The 11,764-nt window shown below is 37.1% G+C and overlaps 1 protein-coding gene across 3 annotated transcripts; it reads right to left on the minus strand.

Annotated features, from left to right (window-relative positions):
• Window positions 1-2,673: 2,673 nt before the first annotated feature.
• On the minus strand, window positions 2,674-8,841 carry LOC113572216 (uncharacterized). 3 transcript variants are annotated; one of them, XM_081695637.1, is made up of 5 exons: window positions 8,695-8,841; window positions 6,683-6,833; window positions 5,446-5,559; window positions 4,886-5,044; window positions 2,674-4,802 (listed from the first exon to the last, which is right to left on the minus strand). In XM_081695637.1, exons 1-5 carry the CDS (start codon window positions 8,750-8,752, stop codon window positions 4,691-4,693), a joined length of 594 nt encoding a protein of 197 aa, XP_081551763.1. In that variant the 5' UTR covers window positions 8,753-8,841; the 3' UTR covers window positions 2,674-4,690. The 3 variants fall into 3 exon arrangements, with proteins under 3 accessions (XP_081551763.1, XP_026857403.2, XP_081551765.1); XM_027001602.3 differs by having other exon boundaries at window positions 4,886-5,062; XM_081695639.1 differs by lacking the exon at window positions 5,446-5,559 and having other exon boundaries at window positions 4,886-5,062.
• Window positions 8,842-11,764: the final 2,923 nt, after the last annotated feature.

Genomic DNA, 11,764 nt, shown 5'->3' on the forward strand with positions numbered 1-11,764 from the left:
TAATGATGTTTTTTACATAGAGAATACAGCTGAATTCAGACTGCTTTTCCTGCACTGTAAATCCTTTTTGTAAATCTTGCCTTTCCTGCACTGTAAATCCTATTGTGTCACTGCTTTGTTATTTTATAATAGTTGTGTTTTTTGTCCTGTCATTCTTTATTTTTACCATGTCGTAATTTGTAATTTTATTTTCCTTTATCTACTGTTTTCATTTTATTATTCTTGTGTTTTACCCTGCTATTCTTTCTTATACTTCTTATCATGTTTCCATTTGCTATTGTAAAGTGTCCTTGAGTATCCTGAAAGGCACTTATAAATAAAATGTATTATTATTATTATTATTATTATTATTATTATTATTATTATTATTAGAGCAGCAGTCAGCTACAAACCTGGACAAAATGTTTTGTATTTATTTTCTCTTATATATTTTTCTCTTGCCTTCTGTTCAGCTGCTGAAGTGAAAAAATATAAAGACATTCATATTTACCGAGTTCCTGGGACAATGCATGCCCCCATTTGTAGTCCCAATCAAACCTACAATAACGATATTATATCTGACACACACAAAGGTGTAATGGCCTCCTTGTCAGCGTCCTCCTCCACGCGCTGGTGATCACCACGCGGTCCACTATTTTTTATTTATTTATTTTTTACTCCTGCCACTTTGGCAGCCACGTGCATTTTGTTCGCATTCCATTCCCCTCATGTGCCACGCCCCGAGTTGTTCTTCCTCATTATGTAATCCAGCCGCTCCCTGTGTCTAGTCCAGTCCTTAATTCTCGTGCGTTCCTCCCTTCATAGTCGGTTATTGCCTTGATTTGTGTTTTTGCGTCTCTCTGTTTACGCTGATTACTTACTTTCGCTTTCACAAAAAAACCAAAACCCAAACAAGCATAAAACGGAAACGTCAACGAAGTATAAACAATAAATTCCTAAAATTTATCAGCTATACACTTACAATTTCCATGTAAAATGGTACGTTCAAACATTTTGTTTAGATGGAAGGAAGAATAAAAAACATCATAATTTTATTTTTAAATAGGTATTCTTTATGAGCACCAAAGGCAGTGTTCCTAAAAAAATGTTCACAACGATTCCTACTTGGCATAATACAGTCAAACTAACTATACTTGCTGAACCATTATTTTATCACTTTCTATCTCCATGACTTGAGGTTTTGACATCTATCACAGTAGAACTATCTTTTATATTCTCTCTCTATTTTTTTAATATTCTATATAAATGCCAGATGACAATCAGATGTTTTTTTTTATTTTATTTCATGTACTCTCAAGTTCTTCCTACCTTAGTTCAAAACGAATGAGATGAGAACATCTGACACCTTCAAAGTGAAAGCTTACATTAGTGAAAGCTTACATTGGTGAAAACAAGGGCCATGGTGACACCAACCCTTGTCTACTTCCTCACTTCCACTTATTGAGCAGGATGCACTTTTCCTGTCATTCGCCCCCTTGTGTCACATTGTAGTGGCAGAAGTCTGGATGGAATGTGAAAGTATCCTGTAGTTCATGTGGAAAGGGCATGGACAGATGGCAGCCTTGAGCCTAGATAAAGGCTGAAAGGAATAATAGTTGCCATGGTGAAATGTTGTGATTTAATGACCTTACTCAACAACCTTATTGCAAAAGTTAAATATTTCTGGTATAGAGCATGGAAATTCCTGGCCTAGAGCAAAAATTAAAACGTACACATTCAGTTGTTCAGTTGTCTACAAATTCTTGAGTCTACCAGTTATTGGATTTTTACTAAGGTGCATTTGACCTCCCATTTCATTCCTTTTTGCTGATCCAAGCCTTCTGCCATAAAACTGCACTTTCTCATTTGACAATTTGAAAATTTTACATAACTATATTTGCTAACAAGTATTAAAGGCATCATTTTCAGACAGGAATAGAGCATATCTGGGTTTTCTGACAGATACCAGTTGGTCTTTTTAAATTAGGTGGAGTGGGGGTGTCTTTTCAAATGTCACGGAATGCTCCTCCCCCCATAAGTCACGTGGTACGGCCCGCCGAGTGGAGGGGAATTCACATGTGTACTGTTTTGTAACCACGCCCGCTGGGATTACGCAGACGTGCACAGGGTTTAATGTTACGTGTTAGTTTGTCTGTTTAAACCCCTGTCCGTGTGTGCACTCTTGTTGGTCATGTAGCATAAGTAGTTATGTCGCTACTTATGTGTTAAAGTCGATCTATGTAAACATTGCTGCAGTCGTAACGTTAGTCTGTGTACTCACTATTAATGTGTATGTATTCTTTGTTCAGTGTCAATGGGTAAGCATGTTCACCATAGATGTCCTATGTGAGTGCCACCTATGTTCTCTGCGTTTAATGTTAATAAACGTCATTCACCGTCAAGAGAGTCTGTGGGTCCTGCCCTGCGGCACTCGGGCCAACAGCGTTACATGAATACAATCTACACAGTAAGATGCCTGAGCAGTTAGATGTGCAGTGCTGCCTAATACTATGAAATGGTAACAAATCAATCCTGTGAATCCTTAGTTTGCTCACAAATAACCAAAATGAGTCAGCGGATTAATTTCAAACCTAAGCCAATATTAGATAACAGAATGAACACCAGGAGCTCTAGACTAGAGCAGAAGTGCTACATGTTGCTTGTTAAATGTACAGCCTGTGACTTTACAAAAGAGCAACATTTTATTTGCTATGAAAATGAATAAATGGATCAGCAGTATATTGACAGAGATCTAATTATAAGAACAAGTACAAAACATGTTGAAGAATCAATTTCAAACACTCTGTAATGCCACTGTAAACAATTTACATAGACTGCCTGGCTAGATTTTGACACACAAAGCCAGTCTCAGATATTAACATTTAATTTACATTGCCTTCATCTCGTTCCTTTCTCATAAATAAGAAAGAAATACAAAAACATGAAGGAGGAAGTACATTTATATTCTAGCATTACCACTACCACCGATACTGCAGTGACAAAGTGAACTAGCAGTGGAAATGATCAATCAGGTATTTCTGCTGATACCTCAGTCAGAAAAACTTCAAACAATTTATTCATTGGCCTCATGGTTTTAGATTTACAAGGTCATCTGAGGTCAGTTTATAAGGCTTTGTCCATATTGAAATTCTGACACACAGGATATAAGAAGTAAATATAAGTATATTCACAGACCTACAGGGCTCACAAGCTAGTGGATTGTGCAAAATGCAGGAGGAAAGCATTACACTTGTTTTCATATGGCTATTGTCTAATGTTACTTGTCCATGTGCCATTTGTCAGCTTCCTGATTTATGCACCTGTTTGCTTTAGTAATTACTTTGCTCTTCCTGTTACTCTGACTGTGGAATTTTCTCATTCTCCAAAACACACTCATTTTACATGCACCTCACCACAGTTAATGTTTTATACACACATTAATCCTTTAAAGGTGGCCAATAACTGGCACATTTTGTCATTGCACAAGGTGGTAGTGGAAATAGTAAAATTAATTATTGTAACTAGTCAATTTAGAATGACAATAGAAAATATAAAACATCCAAAATGATTTAATAACGTATTTTACAGCTCATGCAACTCCATTATGAAATGCAAATTTTGGTGAAGAGCATTCATGACTACATTCTCTAATTAAGCTACCAATATGGATACTAATATTACAGACATAAGTATCAAAGGGATATAATTAAATTCTTGCTAGGAGTATATACTTCCATACTAGGTAACTCAAGCAAAGTTAATATGCTCTGAACTATGACACCCACTAGGTAAACATATTGACATTGTGCCTGCCCCTGCGAAGGTCTTTCAAGACAAGTGCACAACTCCCAACTTGGTCTTTGACCATCCAGTGTTATTTAACCAACTCCTTTTCAAAAGGTTTTATTGCCATTACTTGTCAAATCTACATTTCAACCACTGTAAAAATACTGTCACTAAGTAATTAAAAATCAGCTATGTTCCCTCCTCTATAACTAGGAAAGTGTTTTTGGCACACCCAGCTCTATTGTCAGCTGTTGCCATAACAGATAACAAACAGCTAATCAAAAGCATAAACAATGTTAAACAATGTCCACTGAAGCCAGTGAGACTTCTGCGAGTAGTTTGAATAGTATGCCCTATAATGATAAAGCAAATGTAAGCTATAACATGACCTTTGATCTTTCTTAGGTAAAGAAATGTTTAGTGCAGTTTTTCAGTTCTTGCACTCTGTAGAGATATAAAAGGAACTGAACCAGTCTACAGCAGCAATCATAAAAATCATTGCAAGAAGTACTCTTTCATGAAAAAATATTTTCTGCTTTTTCCACATAACAAAATGCAACTTAAGATGTACTTCAGCCAACATAACCTATGTGATTTTATTTACCTTCCCACATAGCCTTTAAATCCATATCAATAACTGTTATCATGGTTTTAGAAGAAGGACCACCAACGTCTATAATGTCTTGAAGGCAGACAGCTCAGCTCTTCTTCATTATTCACCTTCCTTGGTTTGTAAAACCAGTTTTGGAACCACAGAGCCATTCTCCATCTGCTGCCTCTCAGCATTTTCCCAGCTGGACTTCACATGTGATTTAAATGTTCACTCTCTGTCCATCCTGCTGCCCTCTGCTCTTTTCTCTCCCTTGTAGATGTTTTCATGCTTGACACTCCCTTCTGCCAGACAGGCTGTGAGGGTGGGGTTTTTTCAGGTGCTTGCTGTCCTCATTGTTCCCAGCCTAAATTTAGCTATAGCCAGTCTAAAGACCCTGGAGCCCCTCTGTCTAGGAGCAGGAATCCTCTTCATTGTCCTGGCTCTTCTGTAAGTTCAGGGAAATGTGATGTAAAGCAGAGTAACCTGGTGAAGACACTTTCACATCAGTAAATGTGAGCATGGACCCACCTGAGGAATGTGAGAACATCTATACAAGCTCTGTCCACAGTTCCATCAACCACTACTACTGGAGCAACATTGTGTTGCTTTTTCAAGGCACTGTGCAGGTCTGCTGTAGGGCTTTCTGATTGATCTTTTAGTAGCTCAGATAGGTTCTTCAGCATGACTCTTCTGACCTCTTCTAAGCTGAAATAAGAATAATTACAAAAGAATGCAAAACATTTCAAGAACCAAACAGAAAAATGCATAAAATAAAGTTTCCTTTGCTAAATAACATTAATCACATTTAATTCATTTTAGTTACATTTAATTAAATTATATGTAATAGGTATGGTTCAGAGCTAGAGTTATGCAAATAGTAAGATAAACAGTGTGTTAAGTGGAATTATACAATTACATCCCCATTTCTTCCAATAGCTTAAATATGCTTGTCCCAGTCAGTCATTATCCTTGACTATCAAGGTAGTACTAAACTAAAACATGTTTACTGTGTGAGCACAACCTCTGTATGCTTGATACCACTACAGCAAAAGCAAAAGGCCTATCGTGCATGTGCATCCATATGTCACCTGTGGACACAGAAGCTGCTGCAGGTTTGATCAGCAGAATTGGCACAGAGGCAGCGGCCTGCAGACCTCCGCCGCCGAGCCAGAGGACTGCCCAGACCATACACAGTAATCTTACTGTGGAGGGTAAGTCCAAAGAACAGATCATTATCTGTTTCTCAGTAAATATGTCAGTTTACACAAGTTGTCAGTTTACACAAAAAAACTGTGTTGTGTAGGCCTTAGGTATATCAAGAATGCACAGAAGTGTGGCATTGGCAAAATGACTGTACTAACAATATAAATAGTAAATCATAGTTATATGATGGCTTATGTGACACAAGAGCATAAACCCTCTTTCAGTGACAAAACTAGTCTGATATAGAAAGTGTCTGTTAAGCATACAATGCACTGCCATAATGCTTCTGTCATGAGTAACAAATATAGTGGATCACAATGGCTCACACAATGGTTTGTACAATGGGACTACAATGGCTTGTACCCTAAATGTAGATGGGTACCCTTAAACGCTTTAGCTTATGCTTTAAACAGACTGCATGTGAAATATTTCCAGTTATGCTCTATATTGATAACTGACTTTTTTATTTTGTTTGCTTGCATTTTTGTGTTTGTTTGTTGTACAAGATGACTACTCAAATATTTTTTTACAGACAAGTCTAGACATTTTATTTGCATGATTTTATGAAATGCATAATTTTATTGTACAGGTTTTTGGTGATGTGTATGATTATGGTTGGTTTTGAATTAATTCTGGACTATTTTAAGTTGGGTTACATATGACATCAAATAAATGTGATCTGCATGGATTGTTTACAGAAATTCTAAATATGTCCTGATGGTATCCTCCCAGAAAACCAGAAAGTCTAATTTGACTCAACAGAAACAAGTGCTGTCCAGGAAATGACCTAATGTACATTGCAGATAAGATAAACAATCTAGTATGAATCCAGATGATAAAGTCTGGAAATGAAGAAACATTGCATGTTTTGACTCTTTCATGACAAATTATGCTTTTTTAAATAATACTTTAAATTCTAATTGATTCTAATCACAAAAAAACAGGTTAGTGTGTAATGATACAATTTTTATAAGGAGATACAATTAACAATCTCATGCTAGTGGACCTTTATAACTTTTGATGTTTAAGAGAAAGAAAATTAAGTGAATTACTGAAATCAACTTAGATACAGTTCAGTGTGTGTGTGTGTGTGTGTGTGTGTGTGTGTGTGTGTGCGCGCACCTTGGGGTATTCACCCAGATTATGTCCAGATGGCAGAAGTAGTGACATTCAGAGTCCATCTGGTTGTTGCAGGAGCATCGTTTAGTGCGCACTCTGTGTGCAGGCTCTGGTTCATTCACTTCAGACTGGCCAATGACAGGGAAGCCTAACCCTGGAGGACAGAAAAAGGACACAAAGTCAACACTTACCACACACAAACTCTTCTCCTGATGCCCCTGGCTACCCTATAAGGCCCAAATTATTATTTCACATTTTCATGCATTAGTTTGTCATTTGTATATCTTATATTATCATGGATTTAGTCCAAGCAGCCATTGTGCTTTTAGGCTACTTTTCTGGAAGGATTAGTGACTTTTCTCTAGGGAATCTCTAGTAACCATGTGATTTTAGTCTTGGCTGAATCTGTTACTAAGAAATTGGTCATGACTAATTTTTATTGGGATTTGGATTAGTCAGAAAGAGGCATTTTGCAGCACTGCCTAATGGGCCTGCCTAAAAGGAGGCATTTTGCTGGACCACATAGATGCAGAGACCAGAGGGAATGCTTGGCAAGCTAAAGTTTGTCGTTTCATGTGTGTGTCCTTGCTTGAAATATTATTTTAAAGGGAAGTGATGCAAAGACTGAATGTATTTGTCAAACTCCACTGTCCTGTATTACAAGCACTTCTCACAAGTACCCCGTACTCTTTTCTGCTCTATCCGTATCAGGTTCAGGGTGAGTCAGACAAATGACACAATATTTTTTAGCAGCACTCCTACAAGCAAGGAGTCTGTTAATGTAGCATCAGCAAAAACACTTGAAGCTACTGCTACTGCAGCCAACTATAGTGTTAACAATAATGTCAGTAAAGATGAAAGGCCCAGTTGTTGGTCAAAGGATCAAATGATATATTTTTGTATACAAACACACAACAGTACACACATACATAATACATAATATACAAATATTACATGATTATTTTATATTTTGATAAAATTAATAGTTTGGGAAATAATGGTCAGATTAAGTAAATACCTTTATGCTGTGAACATCACTGATATCTTCTAATATCTTTTATTCACTGTAGAAATTCAGAATGTAATACTTTGTTTTGCTGATACCAGCTGATACACATGCCAACATGTCAATAACAGGGTACTGGCACTTTTTCCCACTTCAAACACTTGTAGTGGTGAATTGTTAATGTAATTATTATTAATTCAGTGTTCCACATTGCCCAGAGGGAAGGAAGCTACACTGCTATTAGCCAAATGTATTTATTAGCTAGCTAACTAGCTATATAACAAAGATTGCTGAAATATGTTTATTGGAAACTGTAGCGATGAGTGGGAAAAACTATGATTTAATCAGTCATTTTATTTTCTCAAGGTTAGAGTCTTTTTATATGAGTAACCGATCCAGTGCTGAAATATGCATGAACAAGAGATCCAAGAGACGTCATATATAATGTTTATTGTTTGCTTTGTTTGCTTTGGCTATAATTAACAATGGATTAATATCTTGGCACACTATGCAGCAGATTAACTAGTAGCAAGGCACTGAGAAACGAGACATTTTTTCTTTAAGCCATAGGGGGATTCTGCCTTACAGATATTTTCAAGCATTTCAGATGTCTTGCTGACACTTGCATGAAAGATGCTGTGTAATAAATTGTGACCTGGTAAAACTATGCCTTCCTAGTTCCTAGTCTTGTTTTAAAGGCAAATTCTTATTTTTAATGTGGTTAAAAAATTAAGTATGACTAAAACGTTTACTCTGGCACACAAACTTATTTTGTTATACACTCAATATATCAAACTAAGCTCTCAACATCTGCTTTACAGACAAATGTATCTTCATTCACATTCAATGTGCCCCCAGAGCCCTTCTTTTATGGTTTCCAAGACAAACCAGATTTTCTACCAGGAGTATTAAACAACTCTTTCCTATAGTCAGTGACTACAGATTTTATGATTCAATTCATTTTCAAACAGAATGGTATATTTAATTTCAGATAAAACCAGCTTTTTACCTTCATGCAGCACTGAAGACCAACTAATGGACAAAAGCAGGACAGTATGCAGTGCCATTGCTTTGAGTTCCACTGAGGTATCACTGCAATGTCAAAAGGTCCTAGTTAGTCAAGGCACTCTAAGCAGTTCACTCTCAGTTGTAGGTACTTGTCTAGTGCTGAGCAGTCATGTTTGGCCACACTTATAGTCCCTGCTCTCTATGATATCGCTGAACTGGCCCCACCCATCCTCCTAGGTCGGCAAGCACAGGTCATTGTTATACAACTCAAGCTTGTCATGGTTGCCTTTCACATTCCAGGAGTCTCAGCATCTCTGCATGCAGACGTCACCAGCCTATGGGTGAGGAGGAGAAACAGGCAAAAACACAAAGTTTTGAGGGTGTTAGTCACTAGGCCTGTCTTCTGCTGGGAGCATACAGTGATCTGAAGGTCTTTGTAGTTAGGGGGTAAAGAATTTGGAGCCTGCAGAAGGAATGTATGTGGAGAATGGAAGAGGGCATATGTACAGGAGACAAAGGTGATATTTGGGGATTTGTGGTCTTGTATGGTTTCTGATAGGGCAAGCCATACCTATGGAAACCATAATGGAAACCATAGGGATTTTTCATGAGCTGAGCTCATCTGCATTGTTTGTAGGTTATGTGTGTGGAAGTCTTAGCTTCCTGTTCCCACCAATCTGAATCTGATTTTGATATCCTAAGATATCAGTTGTTCCTCAGATAGGAGAGTAACAGTAATCCAAAATTGGTTTTGTTAATGTGGATTGCCTTTTAGAAAGCCTGAATTGTAAATGTAAATTATACAAAATATGTTTCAGAATTATACTAGACCACCACACAGTGCACTGGGTTAATAAACACACATAATGAGTTTGTTATTTTTTGTTATGTGATTAACTCAATTTATAATGGCTTGATGAGGTGCAATAATACTAAATGTACTATGTACTAAAAAAACATTTGCGATTTTCTGACACCACATCAAGACTAGCCTTGGACTACATTACGCTGTCACTGGTGATATTTTAAAGTTAAATTAAGTAACGTTAAATTCAGTGGATCAATTACCCTTAGGTGATTGGAATAATAATATTAAAGGTGTTTAAAAAGCAGCATGTATCTAAAAAGAAATAACATTATAATGGTTATAACCATGTTTATGGCTACAAGCAAGCCCTGTTGGAATTTATGATGACTCAGAGATTGTAGGGTACAGCCAACTGCTCTCTCAGTGCTCTCTCAAACATTTCCAGAACCAGGGAAGATCTTGGTGTCATTCCACTAAAATGGCCGCCAATTCCCAGTTAACAATGAACTTCTGTGCTGGAAGACTGTGGCCAATATACAGATAATACGTGCATGCTGTGTCAGGCAGGTGTCAAGTGTAGTCTGTGGCCACAGAGTGTGGAGCGAGCACACAGTGTCCTTTGAATATAATTTTCCAACAGACATACACAGTAGCTTTGCAGCAGTCAGTGCAGGAGGCCAGCACTTAAACACAAACCCAGTGAGGTGTTAATCTCCACATAGACTGTGATCAGTGGGATTTTCAAACTGGTATTGTAAAAGAGACAGACAAGTCACCCAGAGTTGATATGAGAACTAAATAAAAAATACAAGAAACATTTGTCTAAGTGTATGCATATAAAAACCTGCAGCTTTTATTACCATATAATCTAAAATCTTAGCAGCACAATTCGAAATTAGAACCTGGTGTATTATTACCACATAGCTTTGCTTTACATCACATGCAAAAACTATAGTATCACTAACTTAAGTTTTGACTTCATGCATTCAGTTATAAGAAAACATTTACTGTAGTGTAATGGTATGTGTTTGGGTGTGCATGTATGAAATCTTCACCACTTACTGCTAAAACCTCTTGAGATTTTTAGAGCGCATGTGTCTGATATTCAATATATACCCGAAACAAACCTTTAGTGTTGTTATTATGCAATATTAAAAGCCAGACATGAAAACAGTTCAGCTGAATTCTTTCACACATAGACAAAATAATTCATAAATATGGGAAGGAAACCACTGCAGAACAGTAGTACAAATTCCTCCGCACATTCCTCTACCAGAGGAAATGCACTCATCCTTCTAAAATCATATCACATTTTACCTCTCCGCTCACAAGCTCCACAGAGGGGAAACAGACTAGGATCAGAGAGACATGGGTGAATTGGTTTGGCTTATTTAGTTATCTAGTGACAAAACCTGCTTGAAGAATGTAAAGTATGTGTATGCACTTTGTGCATTTAGAATTTTTAACTAGATATGGTTACATTTTAAACAGTGCAAACGTGATCTAGAGTATAAAATTATATTGGATATATATGAATACACTGACGATATTCATTTGAAATGTACGATATTGTTGCTACTGCAAAACATGATGAACAAATTTGGAAAATGTCAACAATAACAAATGTAGAACAGACAATAAACATCCATGAAACAATGAGATGAAAGCCAAAGCTGTACCAAATGACATAAATTTGCTATTGCACAGAAAGCTAAAATTGTTATTACATGTTTTACAATTACAACTTTGCAAGTTACCAATGTATACACCTCAAATGATAAATAATCCAAACAAGTAAGCCTTGTTTGAGTAACATCCAGCTATGTGAATGAATTTCAGTTAATTGGGAAAATGTGTTAAATAGGCTTTTTAAAAAGAGACCTCCACCCCTCACTGCATGCTTGCCATGGATTTTCCACACTTGGCCCATATTCTGCACAATTCTTTCATGACAGGAATACTAAGGCAGGCCACTGCTAAGGGAGGAAGTGTAGGCAGTACCCTCCTCTCTGAAGAGCCTTATTTACCTTTAATTAGTGCTGTTTTTAACTCCCTGCTTGCCTGTGCACATTCAATCCCACTCTGCTCCACATATGCCATTTAGCAACCTAACCCCCCCCCCCCATCCTCTCCCTGACTGCTTTATAACATGTGTGTTTGAAAACAGACTGCATCAGATGACTTACTGGGGTGCTGCCAGTGAGATATGAGGTAACAGTACCTCACTGTGTCTCGCTTGTGTCTCATACGTAACTTTAAAATG

This window comes from Electrophorus electricus, chromosome 14, assembly GCF_041902795.1.
Source record: "Electrophorus electricus isolate QZ-2024a chromosome 14, ASM4190279v1, whole genome shotgun sequence".
In the NCBI taxonomy this organism is placed as follows: Eukaryota; Metazoa; Chordata; class Actinopteri; order Gymnotiformes; family Gymnotidae; genus Electrophorus; species Electrophorus electricus.

What these genes read in the sequence shown, in the direction of transcription:
- LOC113572216 (XM_027001602.3), bottom strand. Translation starts at nt 8,752, where the DNA reads ATGGCACTGCATACTGTCCTGCTTTTGTCCATTAGTTGGTCTTCAGTG. An exon ending in AGCAGCTTCTGTGTCCACAG is followed by an intron (nt 5,063 to 5,445) that starts GTGACATATGGA and finishes TTCTTATTTCAG; the next exon opens with CTTAGAAGAGGTCAGAAGAG. An exon ending in GATGTTCTCACATTCCTCAG is followed by an intron (nt 4,803 to 4,885) that starts GTGGGTCCATGC and finishes CTGAACTTACAG; the next exon opens with AAGAGCCAGGACAATGAAGA.